General features: G+C 46.9%; 1 protein-coding gene across 2 annotated transcripts in view; it reads left to right on the top strand.

Annotated features, from left to right (window-relative positions):
- The window catches only part of LOC138514356 (uncharacterized), a 420,747-nt gene that overhangs the window by 6,150 nt on the left and 391,018 nt on the right, over positions 1 to 23,579 (top strand). For both annotated transcript variants that reach the window (XM_069629817.1, XM_069629816.1), the window contains exons 2-5: positions 7,926 to 8,083; positions 11,943 to 12,028; positions 12,124 to 12,227; positions 13,575 to 14,140. In XM_069629817.1, the coding sequence (XP_069485918.1) occupies positions 8,065 to 8,083; positions 11,943 to 12,028; positions 12,124 to 12,227; positions 13,575 to 14,140 (775 nt within the window). In that variant the 5' untranslated portion in view covers positions 7,926 to 8,064. The remainder of the gene's footprint in view (positions 1 to 7,925; positions 8,084 to 11,942; positions 12,029 to 12,123; positions 12,228 to 13,574; positions 14,141 to 23,579) is intronic.

The following is a 23,579-nucleotide window of genomic DNA, read 5'->3' as shown; positions in this document are numbered from 1 at the left end:
ATGAATAATATGCATCCGCGTATCAGGTTCACTACACTTACGAGTAAATTGAAGATCAATTTCCTAGAGGTTGAAGTCTAAGTCAAAGGCGACAATTTGGAGACCAGGATTTTTACGAAAGTCACAGATAGAAACAGCCTCTTACTAGCCACAAGTTTCCATCCCCATAGACGATAGACAGCGTACCACTGAGTCAATTCATGCGTTACCGGAGAAACATCTCGGAAGACACTGAATATGTGAGACAAGCAGCCACATTGCGCCAAAAATTTAAGGAAAGAGGATACAAGCCAGCTACAATCACTGGAATTGAAGATAAAGTATCCGCCATAGAGAGAGATACCTTGCTGACCTCTAACAATCAAACTAAAGACGAGTCCATGGTGTATGTCACAACATACTCGGCGCAAAGCAAGAAAATCAGGAACATTATCCAAAAAAACTGGCCGATTCTTCAAATGGACCCCCAAACACAGCCACTTTTCTAACAACTACCAACCTTCGCCTACAGGAACAGTAAAGCTCTAAGAAATAGTCTCATCAGAGCCAAAACTACAAAGGACCAATTGTGTCCAAAACATTTAAAGGGACACAACCATGCTTTCATTGCCAGCATTGCAGTTACATCTTGCCTGGCAATACCATCTCACACCCACACACAGGGAAACCCATTGCACTCAAACACTCTCGCACCTGTGATTCCACCAATGTGGTGTATGTTTTAAAATGTCCATGTGGGTTTTACTATGTGGGAATCACCATGAGAAAGGCCAAATTGCGATGGACAGAGCATAAGTCCAACATCAGGACGAGAAATCTCAGGTCACCTGTACCAATGCACTTTATTGAGTCAAGGCATTTGACTGCTCAATTGAAATGTTTGATCTTAGAACAAGTGAAGGTGGGTCCAAGAGGGGGTGATATTCACAAGAAATTGCTGCAAAGAGAATTCGTATGGATTGATTTATTGGACTGCCTCACCCCAAGGGGTATGAACTGTGAATTTGACCTTATGTGCTTTGTATGATATGTTTGACATTTTTTGTATGACCACACTGGCTTTGTAGAGTTGATCCTTGGTACTGCACATGTATATACATCTGCACATGTTTAACACTGACAATTTGTCAGTTGGCCTAGAGTGTGAACGTCCTTAGAGCCGGCAGCGTGACGTGGGTTTTATGTAAATGCCTTGAATATCCCATGATTCTTTAACAGCACGGTTTGAAATGATCCTATAATCACTGACAACTATTTACCTGACATTGATAAGGGTGTCTCCGGCACATTTCTTTCCCTATGATCTTATGTTGTGCTTGCTTACACATTGAGTAACCACAATGGGGCAATCATTGCCCGGAATGCGCACGGCCTTCGAGTAAATATATTTAAGACACCCCCAGTGTAACATGGTCCAGTTATTACCTGCTTTACAATTCTTGTACACATTCCTCATCCAGTGACCCGGTTGCAACCGTGAACGAGGGTTCCTCGTCCACTGCCACCGGATCTCAGCTAACATGCGGGAGGGAGGGCACCCAATAGTTTTTCTTTAACTGTGGGGCCCCCCCTCTCGCCTCTCTACCTTTTTGCCTAAACTCTCTGTGAACTACACAACATTATATGTTGACGGCAGTTATTTACAATCACCTCACCATTTTCTGATGCCATTGCATTATGGCCGTTACGTTTTCCATGCTATCACAGCTGTGAATCTTTTTCCTCTAGGGGACAAGAGAAGAGAGACTCTCCATCCTCATTGTTATTCATCTTATGAATATACCGACATCGATCGCCAGAACACCCTTATCCTAGTGTTACCGTGGCTCTTACCTTCACTATACACTTATGGACTAACAAGGTTATCTTGGTATAGGCTACATTACACCCGTTCGTGTTGCATTATTAAAGATGCAGCTTTTCTTCCTCTGTTTAGCCGCATTGCCCACACAAAGATGGCACCTTTAGGATGTACGCGCATGCGTGGCGTCCTTGACGACCATTGATATGGGACAGACGAGAGCGAGCCGTTGTTTGGACGGGCCGCGCAACTTCTGTTCCTGTTTGAATTTATGCAGTAGGTGTATTTAGAAACTCAGCATCTTACCAATTTGGATCCTTTATACACATTATTCATGATATGTGCACGCTACGGCGATCACAGTGTTATTGCCATAACAACGTGTAGTTGTTTACATTATCCGTGGAGAAACCCTCTTTTGAATGTTGTAACATGGGCAATCTAGACAACTGTATCAAGTTGACTCGATAGCTCCAATTAATATGAGTATGTATACACACCCTGTAATCCATACATACCGTGACAATGTGGATCGGTCCTATTTGTTTTTCACTCTGGCCCTGACAGAGGTTCCCTCTCTTTTAGGTACCCAAAGGGAAGTCATTACCCGCCATATTTCTACTGCGATCCGGTTCCTAGGAGGCACACTCCGGGCCAGATCCAATACAAAGCAATTTGCTTTCTACTCCACTTGAGGTTAGTGGTGTTGGAATTGTATCCTTGAATTTAAATCACTTCCTGACACAATTATAGTTTCCTAATCAGTGTACTCTGATTATCCTTAGGCTTGACCATGTGAATTTATCATGAACACAGAGCGGTGATTGAACACGTCCTGACCTGAAGATGGATTAGTTTAATCCGAAACGCGTTGGCACCAATCACCCTCTAGGAGTGTTCTATTATGTTGATGACTATCAGAGCATACAAGTTGTATATGGCTCAGATGTATCACAAGAGTTATGTCCTTTGAGGAATTGGTGATATAGTCATTGTAAAATTTCTTTGGATTTATTTGGATGTCATTTCAGCTCAAACTCTACTATGGTAGTTTGAAATATTATTTGCTTAAAGTTTACATTCCACACTGTGTGTCCAACAGTGTGGTTCTAATTGATTGTGTTATATAAACAATTGCTTCCTATTTGGTTTAAACCTGTCTCGAGTTGGTTTGGTTTTTTATCCTTACTACATTCCAGCAGGTGGACAGACATCTGTAGGCATGGCTATGTCTTACTAACTATGACCTTTGAATATAATGTAAACATTAATCGTTTTTCCATTTATATATCTCGACATTACCAACTACCGGTGTTGACTAACTTCAGGTGGAGCTTATCAACCCGCTCTGATTGTAAAATTACACCAGGGATTCTATCCCAATGTGAGTGCATCTTTGGGCTACTGGGCGGCAACGTCCAGTGTATGTTTTGTGTCCTTTGCTTTTGGACCCCAAGTGGCCTCGAGGTCTTACCAGCTGCACCCGAAGTATTCTTTAACTTTACCACATAAACTTTCTACATTTCCTCTACCATTAACAATTAGAATTAGATTCTCTGACATTTGGTTGTGCCTCCCACCCCCCACCTTTTCCATTGGTCTCAAAAATGAAGCCACACATGGACTCACTTTCTGCAGAGACACAGGCCCACCCTTCCCATTAGTACTTGCTCTGTAAAATCAAATTGCCATCTGCCGAATATACTAATAGGAATGTATTTTGAGAAAGTAAAAGCCCTACTGGAGAATTTAGTGTTTACTTGCAAGGTTTCTATGTTTGGATTGGAAGTGATTGTCCTACTGTCTTGGACTATGAAGCAGACCTTGCCACTGTAGGATACTCCAGGATTACCTTCAGCCAAAAGTCACCAACTGCAATGTTCCTAAATTCAGATTGCAGAGTAGTGTCTGAATGAATGTCAATCAGCTCTTCCTGGGCATCAAATGGAAGATGCACCACCTCTTCTGCCAGAAAAGGCTGCATCACCCAGTCATTAATGCCAGCATTTACTTCAGGGAAGTATTCATCAGAGGTGGACCTTAATGTTGTTAGGTGACTTGATCAGCATTCAGTGAGTAAAATAACCTTGTAAAAATAAAATACAGCTTTGCATAAAATTAAAGAGAATTTTGGGATTGTCTGGCACAGTGAAGGCCCCTCATATGAAAAAGTTGAAATGCCCTGGCGCCTCTAACTTGAAAAGAATGAAATGCCCTGGCACCTTCCCTGGCCACTGCTGCTGCAGGAGAAAGGATGACCTTGCAGTCTTTGTTCTAGTCACTTATACAGAGTCCCAACAGTCCTCCTTTCTCCCCCGCTTAGAGTGGAACCAGTCTGCGGCACAAAGCTTGTAATGCAAAGCGCACATTTTAAGCACCAGGATAAAAAACAGAGAAATTAATACTTTGCTGAGCTAAAGGAATTCTGACTGGCAACATGGGGGCAGATTCTCCCCCCCTACCACCTCCTCCCATCTGAAAGTCGGGGAGTATGTCACTAATGAGCCATCATTAGTGATTTCCTGCTCTGCATTCAGATGGGAGGGGATAGTCATCCCCGCAAAAGAAGGTGTGTGCTGTAATCAGGGCAGTTTCTAGATAACTTGGTGCCCAGACGAAACATCAGAATGCGTCCCCACACTGACCGGCACACGTCACTCCCAAACTACAATCTGTCGTACAACAAAACCCCTCCTCAATATGAAAAAATAATTGCTAAATAAATGAAGCATGTTCCATTACATTGTAATGCAAGTACTTTACAGAAGAATTCTAATGTGAAAACACAGCTGTTGCTGCCCAAGTACATGGTTTTTCTGTCACCTGCTCTTAGGGAAGGTTGTGCCTGAATTCAGTTTCAAACTGTTCGTACTGGCACACTGCGGTGTGAACAGCCTATTCGGGTCTGAGCGGCCACTGACCTAGCCCTGTGTTGCAGGTGTTCTGTTCGTACCACTTCACTTGTATTTTGCAAGTGGCAATACTAGACCAACCATATGAATTATTTTCTGATGGAAGGTTATCATTCCAAGATGGACAGTCGGATACACTCTTTTTGTACTCTTTCAAAATACCTTCTGAGAGTGGGAAAGTGGACAAATGGCACCAATGAGGATTCCTGTATACTTTGAATTAAATCATAGAGCATTTCAGGACTATAATAGTGATCAGAGATCTCTACATTTAATAAACAAGTCTGTGATAAAAAGGATTGTATGTGTGAATCTCTAAATGCATAACCGATGCATGGCTTGGTGCTCACATCACGGTTCACAATACTCACGTTAACATTAAAATGTTTGTAACCATGAACCATACATGCTCATTTGGACAGCTTACATTTTTGGATGCGGGTATAAAATGGCTACAACATCAGCCACTCAAATGGGGTACAATGGTTCTTTTGCTTCTTGTTTCTGAAGAATTTTAGAAACATCTTTAGGGATTATATCTACAGACAGGGTGGAATTCCGCACAAGAGAGACCAAATAAACAATGCACAGAAAGGCTACACAGAAAGGATTGTACCGCTTTCAAACTTTAGCATGACCGGTGATAAGCTGATGAAGCGTTTTAAACAAAACCGGCTTCTGGTGTGTGGTAAAGGGCCCACAATTCCTCAGCCACTACCTCCTCACCATTGCGCCGGCCTCAGGGGTTATTTTGGCAAAAAAGAGTAGGCCTATGCTGTATCTAACAGAGCTGGCATTAGCATCTCTTATTAGTGCTTGCCTGCAGCTAGTGAAAATCATGGTGTGGCAGTGAAGAAAGGGCGTTTGGCCGCGTGGATTTACAATTTGAGGCAACCTCTTTGATTGCTTCATGTATTTTAAGTGTGGGCACAGTATGGCATGCTCATCAGCATCACATACACAAAACAGTGCAGTGTGCTCTTGTATGGACATTGGGCACATCGGACAAAAACGGGTATATGTGCTGTTACATAAGGGAGCACCACATAGACACCATTAACCAACAGAGTGGCGACTTGTGCAGCACACAAATCATTGCTGCACACATCACTGCATTGATTTGCCATGGAGTACTGTCTGCATGGTCACACACAATGAACTCCACTTTCCTAATTAAGGTGCCAAGTGACATTGAGTTGCCATCTGCTGTGCGCGCTGGGCCGTGGCTTGTTTAGACAAAAGACCTTTAATGCTGAGAGGATACATTTAGTCCATGTCCCAAAGCAGCCACTAGAATACTTAAGCAAGACAATTACAGTTAACCTTTCCAGGTAGGCGCCAGATGTAACAAAAACGTTATATATAAAAAAAGATTTTGGTGTGTCAAATAAAGAGACATAAAAATAAAGAAAATAGTTTTAAACTTTTCTCTGTGGCACGTTCATTCTCTTTGAAGAATGCATGGGTTTGATCAGCTAACTGAGACTTGTGCTGGCCTGGTGAATAACACTGCACCATGCTCAGTTCTTAACACTGAAATGTTAAGCATATACTGTGTAACAACAATTGCTTGATAAATGAGCCATCACTTATAAATTGCCCCACTTGAAATGCTGTCAACACAAAGAATGAGGGGCACAGGGTGTGCAATTCCAGAGCATCTCACACGCTGCGTTTGGAATAGGCATTCCTTTGTTTGCATATTCCGAATGCATCGCAGTCGGCAGAGAGCAGCAGCCACACATGACAGAGGAGTGCTCATCGGCACAGCAGGCTGCTTAATCTGTTGTCCGGCAGCTTTTCAGGCTGTGGATGTGCGCCCCCCCTGGGCATGAGGCTGCGGCCCACCATATGGGCGCGTCCCACTTTTTGAATACTGCTGTTGTATGCAAATGCAAAATCTGCTTTTGTCAGTTTGCAGAAAGGCTAGAGGTATGGCTGGGTGGAGGGTGGCTGTGGCCCACTTCAAGCTACAGAATGACAATCAAGCTACAGAATGACAAGCAAGCAGATTATGGACACAAACCTGCCTCTGTGAATTGGTGCTGTAAGTTGAGGAGGAACACCCGCACAGAAAGAAAGGAACCTGCACTAGGGTGACCAGATGATCCGGTTTTGCCGGGACTGTCCCGGAAATTATTCCCCTTTGTCAAGATTATCTTTCCATTGGAAACTGCAGCGGTCCCGGCTTTTGGTAGCAGGTCTTCATAGCTGGCATGCACAGCTCGCACAGAAGAAATGCTGCATTTTACAACGCAAGACAGTGTTAGTTTGTGATAAATTAGTGATACATTAATTATAATATGTGTTTATTTGAACAGAAACACTTACACCCCCTTCTCTTCCAACCGCTACGGAAGTGTAGTGCCTTGGCAGCCACTTTCAAGAGTAAGTCCTACTTTTATGTTAGTTTCCCTGTCCTGTGTTTTTACTTTTAAAATCTGGTCACCCTACCCTGCACTGTGTTGTGCAACGACGTCGATTGGGGGTAGCCTGGGGTGGCAGTTGCGACCCCTGAGATCTCCCTTGCTACCCCTAATTATTATTTTTTAATTGAAGCTCCTGGGCTGTGGTCAGTGCCATGTGGGTCTTTGTTTCTTGTTCAGGCCTCTTAAAAAAATACAGGGGGTTCCACAAGTGTAACACTTTGAGCAGTGACCCTAAATAAGAAAGAATAGGAATAACAAATAATGGGTCTTTCTGGAATTCTATACAATAATTGCTAGACTCATTAAAGCTTTATTTCGGGCACCCTTCCGGGTGTGAGACACTGATTTAGTCTGTTCTGAAACACCTCAAATTCACTATGCAGATAAAAACTTCCAAAAAGCATTTAGAGTAGAATAAGCATCCATTTCGGACTTTGTATTTTGCTTTTCACAAGTTGCAGTTATAGCATGTTTTTTTCTGCTGTTGTCTCTGTTATGATCATCACAAGACATTCCATCTCGGTTTCCTCGGCCACTTGACAAAATCCTTGCTCATAAAAGCTTGTGTACACTGTAAAAATGTTTGACCATAGAACATAAAGTGGCCCTTGATTTCATTGTGCCACAATGAATGCTTTTTTGTAATGTGTCAATATTTCCTATTTCCATGGCACGCTGTTCAGGATGTTTGTTTGCATGTATGAGGTAACGAGTGCCCAGAGTATAGGATGCCGTGTGAGTGCGCTGCTTTCCCTGCGCTAATCTAAATTCTTTAATACACAGTTATGAACCCTCCCAATGGTACGTATTTTGCCAACCTGTGAAGCCTGAAAAGTAGATCCACGCAGACTTGACATGTGACCAACTTCGCACCAGACCTGCAGATGAACTGTCCTGCTGTTAAATCTCAATTACCAGTTTAATGGTATCCACTACAGAGTGTAAGTTGCTTTCTGACTTTGAGAACGTTCAGACGTCTAATTGCTCATGTTTCTATAGCTGTTAAAATGGCTATAGCCGGTAAGATAGCTCAGTGGGTTGAGCACTCGCTGTTGCGATGTGTGTGTAATTTGCAGGTTGCAGGTTTGAATCCCGGCGTGGTCAACTCAGCTTTTCATCCTTCTGAGGTTTATAAATGAGTACCAACACAGGTTGGGTGATATTGTAGTAATATTTGCTCTTCATAAAGCACTTAAGTATAAGTGCTATATAATAACACATCATTACCGTTTTAGCCTCGGACGTCTGCTTGCACTCACAGTAATTTGGTAATATGGGCTTATACACAGAGATATGGTGATCCATTCTTGTATGAAATGTATATCACATTACAGTGATAGCGTAACCATATTTTTCGTAGTGTAGTTAGGAACAATGCTATGTGATGCTACTTCCTGTATTGTCAATGGGTGAACGGTTGCGTTCCATCGCTTCCCGTGATGTCACTTCGGGGTGGGATCAAAGGACATAACTTCCTGTGATGACATCAGAGCTCCAGAGTCATGTGATGTCACTTCCACTACCCCTGGCGTTTTGGTGAAATTCACTGGTGTTGTGTGTCATGTTTCATAATAGAGATTATCATCTCCGAATACACTGTTTGCCCAAGATCACAAAACTGCTCTGCAATAAAACATTCACTTTCAAATGCAGATTGCTTCAATTCCTTCCCTTGGTTGCAACACAAGAACTATGGATACCCTGTCTGCCCTGTGTTTCCTGCATCTGCTGCCAACCCTGTGAGATCTTCCAATGATGGCTCATCTATTCTGCCTCCAGTCGTGTCAACAGAAACCACATTTTGCGACATTTCATGCAAACATGCTTTTGCAAAATGGCCTCCCTTGCCACGGTTGGTACAGTCTCTTTACCTTGCTGCGCACTGTCTCTTGTTGGCCAGGTGACTAACACCTCCACACATTCATTTCTCCTGTCCACCTTCCCTTTATTGTTCATGTATTTTCTTCTGCTATTGTGTCGCCTGCGTATCTGCAGTGGATGAATCTCATTGCGAGGCGGCGTTCCCGCCTTTTCTTTCCATCCCACGTGCCTCTCTTCTGTCGCCCTAGAAATTTGGATCGCCCTATTCTCTTTTTCTTGGATGCAATCATCAGGAGACTTGCTCTTCTTTGTGTCTGTTAGCATGCCTCTGATCATGTCTTCTGCATTGCTGTCATATTCGCACAGCGCTACTTTTTCCATTGACCCTATCGTATAGTAGTTCCCGGGTTCAGAAACCATCTTGTTTCCTGGCGTAAAATCTCAGTCTGTACAGCACAACATTCTCCTTGTTTGTGAATCTCTTGCCCATCTTGGCTTCCTTTTACACATAATCATTGTTATCTTCGTCCAGGGTTGGTTCAGGGTTCATTCCTGCAAATATTCTCTGTCCTTCCACTCCCATGGCATCTAACACCAGGGTCTTTTTCCTTGCTGGGGGCATAATTTTCACCTCCCAAAAACCCACCTTGCATTCTGTCATGATAGTGATATTTTCTTGTCCGATGTTGATCCCGACTCATCACCAATTATGCAGTGATCTGACTGAGCCACAACGATTCTTCAAACGGTTGAGGACAGTTGGCTTTCTTTCCAAATCAATTAGTTTTTTCCTTGGAATCACACTTGCTCTTAATTCTCATCGCACGCAAGGCCCTGCTTACATTAGCTCCTGCTCTGTCGCTCATGTGCAATAAAAAGGCCACATTACGAGTTTGGCAGTAATTCAGCAGCAAATCCACCACGTTACCGCCACTTGGTCCTGTGGAGTTACCATGGGATCACAAGTGGTGGTAATTCCCCATTTTTGGCATGCATAGGACTCCATGGGTATTTTTGCTGGATTTACCACTGGTGGAATTACCGCACAGTAAATCTGCAGAATTTTGGAGGTAAAGTAGAGGATTTACTGCCACTTTTTTCCTGCACTGCCAAACTTGTACTGAGGCCCAAAGTATCCACCTTCTCGCACATGCGCCGCCTTCTGTGAGCGATCATGAATGAGAGTCGGACACAAGGTATTTATACTCTCAAATAAAGACATTTCTGAAAACAAAAATGGGTTGGGAAATCTGCCTAACTGGCCCTGTTCTAAGAGGAATTTCCCTACCTAAAAATCAGGAAGTCAGTAACTGAAAAGCCGTCCTTGTGTCCAAAATCGTCCTATCTTGACTCTCGCACAAAAGCAAAACAACATAGGGTGCAAGCAAATGTCTTTTAGTGATGTTTGCAAAAAGTGTTCAAAACCAACATGTTATAATAACTCCAACAAAAAATGTTCTCCAAAGGTAGAGGTCCTTGGATCCAGAGGATGGTCCTCTTCCCCTGCTTTCTTAAATAGGATGGCAAACGTTCCACTTTAATTGTTAGTCCCTTTATATCTTCGCTGGACTTATAAAGTTCTTGTTTAATTCACACGTTGTGTAATCTTCTTGATAGTTCCTTTAACTTTGCAGATTGCCTGATGTACCCTCGGCCAGGAAGCTTCATTCAATCTCAATCATCTGGTATATTTGCCTGCCAGGAGTTCTTTTAACTCTTCAGATTGCCTAGAATATTCTCCTGCCAGGAATGTTCAATCAATCTCAATTACCTGGTATACTCGCCTGCCAGGATTTCTTTTATAGTTCTGCAAATTGCATGGTGGACATCCTTGTTAGGAATCTTTATCTAATTTCATCTGCATGGTATATTCGCCCGCCAGGACTTCTCTCAATTGATTCACAGTTCCTTGTTTATACTACAATGGCCTATTATGTGATGTACTTGGTATATTTGCCTTCGGTAAGATTTGCTCAAGCTTCTCCCCAAAATTGACATCTCGCGCACCTTTACTGGATTGGCGTTTGTCTTTGTACTGTGTCTTGTCTACATACAAACATTCTTCATATTGGGTGTTGCATAAATACTTTGTTTTAACTGCATTCAAACAAGGGCACTGTGCGAGAGGGCAACACAGATGGCATTTGCTTTAACACCTACCATGTAGGGCCCCACGAATGCGGGGGCAGATTAGCCTTATCCTGGAATATTCTGTGGATAACTGTGCCCAAGATCACACAGCTAAAGCTCTAGTCGGCTGAGTGGCAGATGATCCAAGATCACCTATAAAGGGCTACAACAAATAAGCATTTTATTAAGATGTGTTTTATAAAATGCTGGTTATAAGAAATAATTATTATCCACACTGTACTATACAACTACCTAAATCACAGAACCACTCCCCTCCTCATCTGGGTCACATGCACCATGCGCAGAAAGCTGTGCCACTTCTTGCATGCGCCACTCGGTGTAATTGGTTCACCCATCAAGCAGCAGCCTAGGAGCAGGCTTCAGGGTCTGGAGCCTAGGATTGATTGCACAGGGCTGAAAGAATGGGATTGCCTTTATACTCAGGGGAGCGCGTTCTCCCTCCACCCCCACAATCTCCTTGCCCTCTTGGAAACCCCCACAGCTCCTTACACGTATCTGTACACAAATATGCCAAATTATTTGGATTCAAATCACTTTAAAGTGGTTAACCCAATTGAGATTTTGGTTAAAAAATATACTCCCAGTCAGCGGACGATGAAGAGGCCATGTGTGGTGAAACCCTCACTATGAGGGTGAGCTGTGATCTGTACTGAATCTTGAATTTTTCTAAACACACCTTTATTTTTGTGGTAATTTACTTGCTGGTCTTTTCCGTCAAAGTTGTGAACGGAGGTAATCCAAGAAATTCGATTGACTCCTTGGACACATGAAAGAGGTAATTTGTTAAGCTTTGCTTAAGATTCAAAACAAACCTGTTTTCTTTTTCAGTCTTTGTGGTCTTTAAACCGGGAACGGAGGTATCCACAATGCATTCTATCATGCTCACCGCCGGACCTGTTTTCTTCTACGACCAGGTATTGATTTGAATTCCTAACAGGGAACCTACTGGAAAAGTCCTCTATAGCCGTTAAATTGATGCCTAACTAGATATCTGTATCTCCTATTTTAGCAAAGAACAAAAGCGAGTAAACGGGTGAAAAAGATGCCAGAGGAGCTGCCAGCCGATGTGAAATTCCTGAATATCAACCCTCGCCTGGCTGGGTTCATGAACAGGTGTGAGGGAAGCCTTCTGTATATCTAAACTTCTAGCGAGAGAGTTAAACATTGCAGTTGGTGCTTTATTGGTCTTAAGTCTTCTTGACGTAATGCATTGGTCTGCAACCATTGGTTCCCCAGCTGTTTTGGACTACAACTCCTATGAGCCCTATTCAGCAAAGTCAACTGTGAGAGATCATGGAAGTCGTAGTCTAAAACCTCTGGCGAGCCGCCGGTTGTAGCCCCTTTACTCATTTTTAACCATTTGTAAGTAATTAATTGGCCTGACAGCTTGCAGGCAAGACGGCTGGAAAAGAAAGAAAGAACTGGGTAATGTTGCCGAAAGGCCAGGTTTGGGATTTGTGGTGGGGTAGTTGAAGCAGGAGAGAGTTTGACAGGGGGGTCCCAGTTTTGCATTGAGATATGCGAAGGCATTACTTCTTCTTGTGTTTTTAAAAAAAAAGTGTGGAACACAAAGGCAACTGGCATTGGTTGACAGTAGATTCCCAGAGGGTGTTTGCAGAGTACATTTTGAGATCATGAATTTGGTGTCTAGACCAAGCTGGGCTTTGTGAACAGTTCAATAAAGTCTTTTAAATTCCAAACTCCAAATCTTTGATTCAGCCTGTCAACATCCCATACAATTCAAAATAGAAAAAACGAATTTACTCAAATTGAAAATTCTACCTGCTTTCTGGTCTTTGTTTTTATCTCTTGCCCCAAGTTTGTCCCTGGTCATTCTAACCAGGTTTTGTCTCGGATCCTGTACCCTATTGTACAATTTTGTCTGCATATTTTCAAATATTTGGTGAAAAATGTCCTCTAACAGACAGACTAAAGATAAAGTATTTCTAAATTAAAAAATGCAGATTATCTTGTGGGATAACAGGTTTCTTTTTTTCTTCTTAAGCGTCTGCTGCATGTTGCCATAAAGAGGGCAAATACGTTTCAAAGTGTTCAAAAATCATTTTAGAGTAGTACACACGTATATTTGCTAAACTTTCTTATGGTAATTCATACCATTTTGTTATATGTATAGCATCTAATTTCTGAGATGGTAACTATCCATTAAAAATATTCCTTATAAAGTGCTGCGCTGCTCCTTTGGCCTGTGTCCGCGTTACAGCAAATACTTAAAATGAAAAATGTGTGATATTTGAGGGTTTCGAGGTTTTGAATCCACCATTTTATATTTTTTCTACAGTTCATTCAATAAGTATTTTTAACACTTGTACATGATAGACTGTATTGCAAACCAATGAAAATTTGAGACTAAAATAATCGCTAAAGCAATTCATTCCAGATCCAATTATTTTTGGCACCGAGTGATATGTTCACATACTCTTTGTTTTTTTTTAATCTCAGTCTTAGCAAGAGAAGAAAGTCAATCGGTGCAGGACCAACTGGAGACAAAGGTGAAATGACGTTGACGAGAGAAGATGGGGTGCGGCGGGAGAAGTATCCAGTCCTTCCTGAGATACTGAATTCTACCACCTCAAGACACAACGCAGAGGATGTTCATGCCAAGGCGGCTACTTCGGCGCCGGTGTTCCCGACCGACGACGATCTTCAGATGAATCCCTTTGACGAGTATAAATACGCCGCCCCCTCAATCCTGTACGAATTGGGCAAGATGCTGCTCCTCTTTGCCCGATACGAGTTAATTTTCCCCCAGGGTCTAGTCAATGTGTTGAACTATAGCTGGAAGGATCTCACTGAAGGGGCGGTATACACAAAAAGGCAATGGCAGTCCCTAGCATACCAAGGCGTCAAACCCAGCATGGTCCAACTCCTGGAAGAGTCTGAAGGCAAGCAGGCCGAAGAACCAGCTTCAGAGAACACAGAACATGTTAAAAATAAGAACAGGAAAACTGCGATGCCGAGCGAACCGGCGAAGGACGCTGCTCCAAGCAAACCTGTTGGAAGCAAAAGTGAGTACACATGTGATGTAGGAAAATTTCATGAAATTGACATTTGTGCATGTATACTTTTCTATATTAGTAACCCGGCGAGAGACAATCAGAAGGCAAGAGCCATTCTGATTGGCTCTCGCCAGGTCCCTACCCGGCCGGGAATCCCTTCATCGGGATTCCACAGCCTTTGTTCCCGGCGGGGGGCGTGGCAGCCCCTCAGCCAATGAGGAGGCTCGAAGCAGGGAATTACCTATGGGCCCCGGGGCATTACCTGAGACGGTAATGCCCCGACGCTTGGGTTCTGTTGCTTAATTAATGCTTCATTCGGTGGCCCACTGAAGAGTAAAATCCATGCTGCTGTTCCAAATCTCTGCAATCAAAATATATGGACAAACATGTACACACAAAACTTAAATCAGGATGGTTTGCATATTTGCTTTCCAACATTGTCGCTTCCAAACTCCAACTGGATGGGACCTTTTGCGATTCAGCACAACTCTGCATCATTTGGCATTTACAACATATATAAATGATCTTTACACCATTACCTACCTAGGTATAACAAACGTTGCTTGAATTCTGTTAAGTGCTTTTTTACATTGTGTAAAATCTCTCAGGTATGTAGGCGAATGTGCGTCTTGCAAATCAATTTGTTTAATCAAACTGGGTATTTTGTAATATAAAAACAATCAAAACCTGCCACCTATCAAAACAAATAGCCTACAAGAACACATAGACAAGGGAAGAGATTCACAAAGGAATATAGATAGGAGTGGACTTGTAGTGTTTATTAATTAAAGAGACAAGAAAAGGGGTAAAAGAAAAGTAATAAAAAACAGAAGTCTCAGTAATATTCCAAACAAAGTCTCTCCCTCGAGCGGTGACAGACCCTACTGTCCCGGGATGGTGGCGTCTCCTTGACGTCCACAAAGATGCAGGTTTATCAGGGTCCTGTACTCTAGGGCTCTCTGATGCAAAGAGTCCCCGGACAGTCCCTTCAAAGTCCCTGATGTGAAACCAAACATTGGGCCTCATTACAAGTACTCCGGTCCGGAATTAACACTGCCAGTAAAACCATACCGGCACCGTTTCCATGTCCGCGCAATCATGACCCGCGGCCCCGGTAATAGCACCACCCTAAACCGCCACCGCGGAAATAGGGTTCCCGTTAAGTCCGTCTGCACGGAAACCCCTCCGTTACCGTCAACACGAAACACCGTGAGCATCACAACTAGCGCGGACACGGAAATACCGGCAAAAAAATGGCGTAAATACCGTGATCACGGTGGCGGAACCGCCGCCACCGCAAACATGGCGTTATACACTGCCTGCTGAACTGAATCAGGGCACAGGTGCACCAAATCAGCCCAGCTGGACCTAGCAGGCCACTGGGAGCCTACAAAAGGGCCACACCCAGCCCAACACAACACAGAACCATGCAGGCAGCAGGTCTAGTAGCACTGGGACTGGGCCTACTCAACCAACAGGCAGCACTGCACATGGTGGCAGTAATGGCGCAGAGGAGGAGGCGTAGGCGGAGGAGGCGCAGGCGGCAACCAGCCAACCCTGCAGCTATGGCAAACCCCATTGGCCAGCCAGCCCGACCCCGCCGCCAGCCACCAATACCACGCATCAGGGCCTCACCCTGGAATCTCACCCCAGGACAGATCCACACCCTATACCGGCTGGACCGCGCAACAATCCTGGACATCACCGCCATGATTGTGGACAACATCAGCAGCCTAATTGACACCCCCACCGCCATCCCCCCCCTCTTGAAGGTTGTCTCAGTTCTGCATTTCCTTGGCACTGGCACCTATCAACACACGGTTGGTGAGCTGCACGGCATATCACAACCGTGTTTCTCAAAAATCCTGGTACAGGTACTGGATGCCCTGTTGCGCCATGTGTCGGAACACATAGCCCTACCCCGCACCCTCCCCGAGGTCATTGCCACCAAGTTGGCCTTCCATGCCATAGCAGGCATGCCAAATTGCATAGGCGCAGTTGACTGCACCCACGTCGAGCTGACAGTACCACATGCAATTGAGGCGGTGTTCTGCAATAGGAAACAGTATCACCCCTTGAATGTCCAGATGGTTTGTGATGCCATGCAACTGATTACACACTGCTGCGCACGTTTCCCAGGCTCATCACATGACTCAATGGTACTGCGGAATTCCACGTTGCCACGGTACATGGAACGCTATGCCGGACAAAGCACATGGCTATTGGGTGAGTACAGCTGACGATGCTACAACCCTGTCGGAGTGGTGTGTGTGTGTCCAGGCCAATGAGCATTGTGAGTGTGCCGCTGTGACCGCACATGCATCACCCCCCTTCCATCTACCAAATACACGGCGGATGCCAAACATCATGAAGGAAGACATGACAGGGCACCACAATGTGCCCGTGCACACGCTGCCACAGCCAATCCCGTCACTGTCCCATGAACCCTGTGCCACTGCAGACACCCACCCTCAATTGAAACACTGCCCCAAAAAGCATGAGAGGCGTGTAAATGAGACGACGTGTATTTACTACTTCCGTACAGTGGAGTCACTCTGCCATGTGTGGACAGCACTGCACCATGACATGCACACAATCAAATGTCACCCACAGGGCACAGTAAACATGCAAGTTAATGTGTAGGCCCATATGCAGTCAGCGACATACCTCGTGATGCCCAAGACATACCTCCATACACTGCATGGTACATATGCATGAATGAATGATGATACACGAATGCACAGCAGCAGATGGGGACATGATGCCACAAACACTGACATGTTCCCCCATCTACATCCCATGTAGGTGATGCGGGATATGCACTCACGCCATGGATGATGACACCTGTACGGAGACCAAGGAACAGGCATGAAGAGGCATACAATAGGGCACATATCCGCACACGTGGAATGATTGAGAGGACATTTGGACTGCTGAAGGCCCGTTTCCGCTGTCTGAGCAGATCTGGCGGATCACTGCTGTACAGTCCAGTGAAGACGGGCAAAATCACGCTCGTATGTGCCATGCTGCACAATATATGCCTGCGCAGGAACATCCCAATGCCACCAGACGCAGATGAGGAAGATGGGGATGGAGATGGGGATGGAGATGGGGATGGGGATGGGGATGGAGATGGGGATGGGATGGCACCGCCTCCCCCTGGGGGTCCACATGATGGCCAGAGAGCACGGGATGCCCTGATTCGCATTTACTTTTGAGTCACAGCACATTCACAGAAATGCACAAACATGGTGACGACAATGAATGAATAGTTGCACTGCAAAATAAATGATCAATGTCCACACATGTATGTCTTGATTTGAAATGGTGATGTATTGATGTGATAACAACAGGGAAGAAGGTGCATTGGTTAGGGAAGCTGTACACCCGGGGCCACCCACCACCCAAACGTGCCCACCCCCACCCAGAGCCCATTGTCCAAACCCCCAAAACTACCTACCCCACCACCCAAACGTGCCCACCCCCACCAAGAGCCCATTGTCCAAACCCCCAAAACTACCTACCCCACCACCCAAACGTGCCCACCCCCACCCAGAGCCCATTGTCCAAACCCCCAAAACTACCTACCCCACCATCCAAACGTGCCCACCCCTCTCACACCCTTGTAGTCCACATGTGTCCTGCACTGCCCCACACACATGCCATCACTTCCGTGTGCGCTTCTGTGCCTGTGCAACCTTGCCCGAAGGACCCGTTAGCCTACTCGAGCGCCTCCTTGGACTGGCAGTAGTGGAGCTGGATGGGGTGCTGGTGTTTGATGGGCCAGAATCTGGGATTGAGGGCATCCGTGCCAGATTTGCCTGTTGGCCAACCAACATGGCCTCTACAATCCTGGAGGTGTGGTCGTTGCCCTCCCGCACATGGCGTGCAAGGGTCACTATGGTGCTCGCAAAGCGTCCAATGGACCTCGACAGGCGACGCACTGAGGCGCTGTAGCTCTCCCTCTGCAGCCTGGATTCCTCTAGCTGCCTCTCCACCAGCTGGGTGAGGGTAGCCTGCTGGTCCTCCATCCGCTGCATGCGGGCATTCAGTTCGGCCATGGATGGGGTGGGCGACCTCATGGGACTCCCCAGTGAAGTGGGGCTGAACCCCAGCTCATGGAAGGAGCCCAGGTCTTCCAATGTGGGCATCTCCCCCTGTGGCCCCGTTTCCGAGTGCTCTTGCGGGGCACTGTTATCACTGCAGGCCGCCCCCTCTGCAGTGCTGCTGCCTTCGGTGTTGTGTTGGGTGTCCATGATAGGTTCCCGTGGCACCTGTCTAGACTCCGCCAGTGTGGAGACGGTGGGGATGTCGGTGGTGGTGGTGTGCCGCACATCTGTAGTGGCTGGTAATGTGGCCAGAGGTGCAGAACTGCCGGCAGCATCCTCCTGTGTGGTGGCGGTGGCTAGTGTACTTGCCGATGCAGATTGGCTGGCCTGTTGTGCAGTATCACTGTCACTTGAAACGGCTGTGGGGACACAAAGGGCATGCAATTAGTGTTGTTGTGGTGGCAGATGGGTGCATCACATGCGTCATTAAGATTGTACATTGAATAGTGTTTGTCACATGTATCTGATTGCTGGTGCCTGCATTCAGTGATATTGGTTGCCATACGGATCATGATGGGTCCTTTGGCCCACACATGCACTGCCTGGGGGGGGGGTTGTTAATGGGTCCTTTGGCCCACACATGCACTGCCTGGGGGGGGGGTTGTTAATGGGTCCTTTGGCCCACACACGCACTGCCTGGGGGGGGGGGTTGTTAATGGGTCCTTTGGCCCACACATGCACTGCCTGGGGGGGGGGTTGTTAATGGGTCCTTTGGCCCAGTACTCACAACTGCATATTTACATGTGGCATTCATGTTTGGGCACTTACCGGCATCTGCAGGTGGGCTCACTCCTGCCTCAGCCTGCCCGATCCCATGGATTCCCTCTAGGTGGAGGACGCTGCTGCAACGCTCCTCCCATGCTTGCAGCCTCAGTGGGGAAGGGGGTCCTCCGCCTGTCCCACTGCTGCGTTGGCGGTGCGTGGAAATGAGGTTGCGTACCCTCAGCCTCAGGTCGTCCCAACGCTTGTGGCAGTCCTTCACGCTCCTCACTGCCACGCCCACGGCGGTGCACTTGCGTGCAGCTTCGGCCCACACCTCCTTCCTCCGCTGCTGTGTGGCACGCCGTTGGTCGGCGCTGAACAGCATGTCAGCATTGTCCACAATGTGCTCCACCAAGACGGTTAGCTCCGCCTCGCTGAAGCGCTGTTTGCGCTGCCTCTGAGCAGGAATCCTGGCAGACATGCTGGTGGTCCCTTTTGGCTTCTCAGAGTTAGGATTGTGCTTGTGCTGGCTCTGGATGGCAATGGATTGTGCTTTTATATGATGGCCGCCTCTCTGTTTCCTGTTTTGGCGATCATGGTATTTCCGGTTCCGTGTCCGTGGTGGCGGAGACGGAAACGGGTTTTGCGCCACTTGTGGCTTCGTTATTTCCGTGGGGTTTTCCGTGACGGCGGTAACAACGTTTCCGAGTCCGTGTGGTGCGCGCGACCGACAGCGTGTAATCGGACGGTTTTTCCGCAACCTTGCGGACACGGAAACGTTTTTACCGCCGTCACGGATTTTGCACGGTCCCGGACTGGCAGGTTGTAATGAGGCCCATTGACTTTTCGTCAACGTCTGCGAATCCTTAGGTGGTGTACCTCTTACCAGTGATTTCACTTCACCCTCATGTTTTCACCCCTGGACCCACTTCCTTCTAGCGCCCTCTCTACTCCTTCTCTAACCTCTTTGCCACAAACTTGTATCTACTCCTATCTCTCTCATTTGCCTTTGGCCTTGTGATATCTCTGACACTTCCTCTTCTCTGCGCTGGTCAAAACACGTCCTAATGCAGCTTCCTCCTCCTGACTCTTATCACCTCCTCCTGATGAGACCTCCTCCTCCAGACTCTACCTCTTCCTGATGAAACCTCCTCCTCCAGACTCTTTGGCATAAGGCGCTTTATAAATCAATAAATACAAAATAAAAATACTCTTACCACCTCCTCCTGATGAAACCTCCTCCTCCAGACTCTACCTCCTCCTGATGAAACCTCCTCCTCCAGACTTTTACCACCTCCTCCTGATGAAACTTCCTCCTCCAGACTCTCACTACCTCCTCCTGATGAAACCTCTTCCTCCAGACTCTCACGACCTCCTCCTGATGAAACCTCCTCCTCTAAACTCTCACTACCTCCTCCTGATGAAACCTCCTCCTCCAGACTCGCACTGCCTCCTCCTGGTGAAACCTCATCGTCCAGACTCTCACTACTTCCTCCTGATGAAACCTCCTACTCCATGCTCTTACTACTTCCTCTTGATGAAACCTCCTCCCCCAGACTCTCACCACCTTCCCCTGATGAAACCTCCTCCTCCAGACTCTCGTTACCTTCTCCTGATAACCTCCTCCTCCAGACTCTACCTCCTCCTGATGAAACCTCCTCCTCCAGACTCTTACCACCTCCTCCTGATGAAACCTCCTCTTCCAGACTCTACCTCCTCCTGATGAAACCTCCTCCTCCAGACTCTTACCACCTCCTCCTGATGAAACCTCCTCCAGACTCTCACTACCTCCTCCTGATGAAACCTCCTCCTCCAGACTCTCACTACCTTCTCCCGATGAAACCTCCTACTCCATGCTCTTACTACTTCCTCCTGATGAAACCCCCCCCAGACTCTCACCACCTTCTCCTGATGAAACCTCCTCCTCCAGACTTATACCACCTCCTCCTGATTAAACCTCCTGCTCCAGACATATCACTACCTCCTCCTGATGAAACCTCGTCTTCCACTCTCACCACCTGCTCCTGACGAAACCTCCTCCTCCAGACTCTCACCACCTCCTCCTGATGAAACCTCTTTCTCCAGACTCTTACCACCTGCTCCTGATGAAACCTCCTCCTCCAGACTCTCACCACCTCCTCCTGATGAGACCTCTTCCTCCAGACTCCTACTACCGCCTCCTGATGAAACCTCCTCCTCCAGAATCTTACCACCTCCTCCTGATGCAACCTCCTCCTCCAGACTCTACCTCCTCCTGATGGAACCTCCTCCTCCAGACTCTTACCACCTCCTCCTGATGCAACCTCCTCCTCCAGACTCTCACTACCTCCTCCCGATGAAACCTCCTACTCTATGCTCTTACTACTTCCTCCTGATGAAACCTCCTCCCCCAGACTCTCACCACCTTCTCCTGATGAAATCTCCTCCTCTAGACTCACACTACCTCCTCTTGATGAAAGCTCCTCCTCCAGACTCCCACCACCTCTTCCTGATGAGACCTCCTCCTCCTGACACTTACCACCTTCTCCTGAGGAAAGCTCCCCCTCCAGACTTATACCACCTCCTCCTGATTAAACCTCCTGCTCCAGACATATCACTACCTCCTCCTGATGAAACCTCCTCCTCCAGACTTTTACCACCTCCTCCTGATGAAACCTCCTCCTTCAGACTCTCACTACCTCCTCCTGATGAAACCTCTTCCTCCAGACTCTTACCACCTCCTCCCGATGAAACCTCCTACTCCATGCTCTTACTACTTCCTCCTGATGAAACCTCCTCCCCCAGACTCTCACCACCTTCTCCTGATGAAACCTCGTCCTCCTGGCATTTACCACCTTCTCCTGAGGAAAGCTCCTCATCCAGACTTATACCACCTCCTCCTGATTAAACCTCCTGCTCCAGACATATCACTACCTCCTCCTGATGAAACCTCCTCCCCCAGACTCTCACCACCTTCCCCTGATGAACCTCCTCCTCCAGACTCTACCTCCTCCTTATGAAACCTCCTCCTCCAGACTCTTACCATCTCCTCCTGATGAAACCTCCTCTTCCAGACTCTACCTCCTCCTGATGAAACCTCCTCCTCCAGACTCTTACCATCTCCTCCTGATGAAACCTCCTCTTCCAGACTCTACCTCCTCCTGATGAAACCTCCTCCTCCAGACTCTTCCACCTCCTCCTGATCAAACCTCCTCTTCCAGACTCTACCTCCTCCTGATGAAACCTCCTCCTCCAGACTCTTACCACCTCCTCCTGATAAAACGTCCTCTTCCAGACTCTACCTCCTCCTTATGAAACCTCCTCCTCCAGACTCTTACCACCTCCTCCTGATGAAACCTCTTCCTCCAGACTCTTACCACCTCCTCCTGATGAAACCTCCTTCTCCAGACTCTCACTATCTCCTCCTGATGAAACCTCCTCCTCCAGACACTTACCACCTCCTCCTGATGCAACCTCCTCCTCCAGACTCTCACTACCTCCTCCCGATGAAACCTCCTACTCCATGCTCTTACTACTTCCTCTTGATGAAACCTCCTCCCCCAGACTCTCACCACCTTCTCCTGATTAAACCTCCTCCTCCAGACTCGCACTACCTCCTCTTGATGAAAGCTCCTCCTCCAGACTCCCACCACCTCCTCCTGATGAAACCTCCTCCTCCTGACACTTACCACCTTCTCCTGAGGAAAGCTCCTCCTCCAGACTTATACCACCTCCTCCTGATTAAACCTCCTGCTCCAGACATATCACCACCTCCTCCTGATGAAACCTCCTCCCCCAGACTTCTACCACCTGCTCCTGATGAAACTTCCTCATCCAGACTTTCACCACCTCCTCCTGATGAAACCTCGTCCTCCACTCTCACCACCTGCTCCTGATGAAACCTCCTCCTCCAGACTCTCACCACCTCCTCCTGATGAAACATCTTCCTCCAGACTCTTACCACCTCATCCTGATGAGACCTCTTCCTTCAGACTCCTACTACCGCCTCCTGATGAAACCTCGTCCTCCACTCTCACCACCTGCTCCTGATGAAACCTCCTCCTCCAGACTCTCACCACCTCCTCCTGATGAAACCTCTTCCTCCAGACTCTTACAACCTGCTCCTGATGAAACCTCCTCCTCCAGACTCTCACCACCTTCCCCTGATGAAACCTCCTACTCCAGACTCTCATTACCTTCTCCTGATGAAACCTCCTCCTCCAGACTCTTACCACCTCCTCCTGATGAAACCTCCTCCTCCAGACTCTACCTCCTCCTGATGAAACCTCCTCCTCCAGACTTTCACTACCTCCTCCTGATGAAACTTCTTCCTCCAGACTCTTACCACCTCCTCCTGATGAAACCTCCTTCTCCAGACTCTCACTACCTCCTCCTGATGAAACCTCCTCCTCCAAACTCTCACTACCTCCTCCTGATGAAGCCTCCTCCTCCAGACTCTTACCACCTCCTCCTGATGAAACCTCCTCCTCCAGACTCGCACTACCTCCTCCTGATGAAACCTCATCCTCCAGACTCTCACTACTTCCTCCTGATGAAACCTCCTCCCCCAGACTCTCACCACCTTCCCCTGATGAAACCTCCTCCTCCAGACTCTCACCACCTACTCCTGATGAAACCTCTTCCTCCAGATTCTTACC

The sequence above is a fragment of the Ambystoma mexicanum genome, chromosome 12 (assembly GCF_040938575.1).
Source record: "Ambystoma mexicanum isolate Mex_15411 chromosome 12, UKY_AmexF1_1, whole genome shotgun sequence".
NCBI lineage: Eukaryota > Metazoa > Chordata > Amphibia > Caudata > Ambystomatidae > Ambystoma > Ambystoma mexicanum.
Note: the sequence above shows the minus strand (reverse complement) of the source record. Positions and strands in the feature narration are given on the sequence as shown.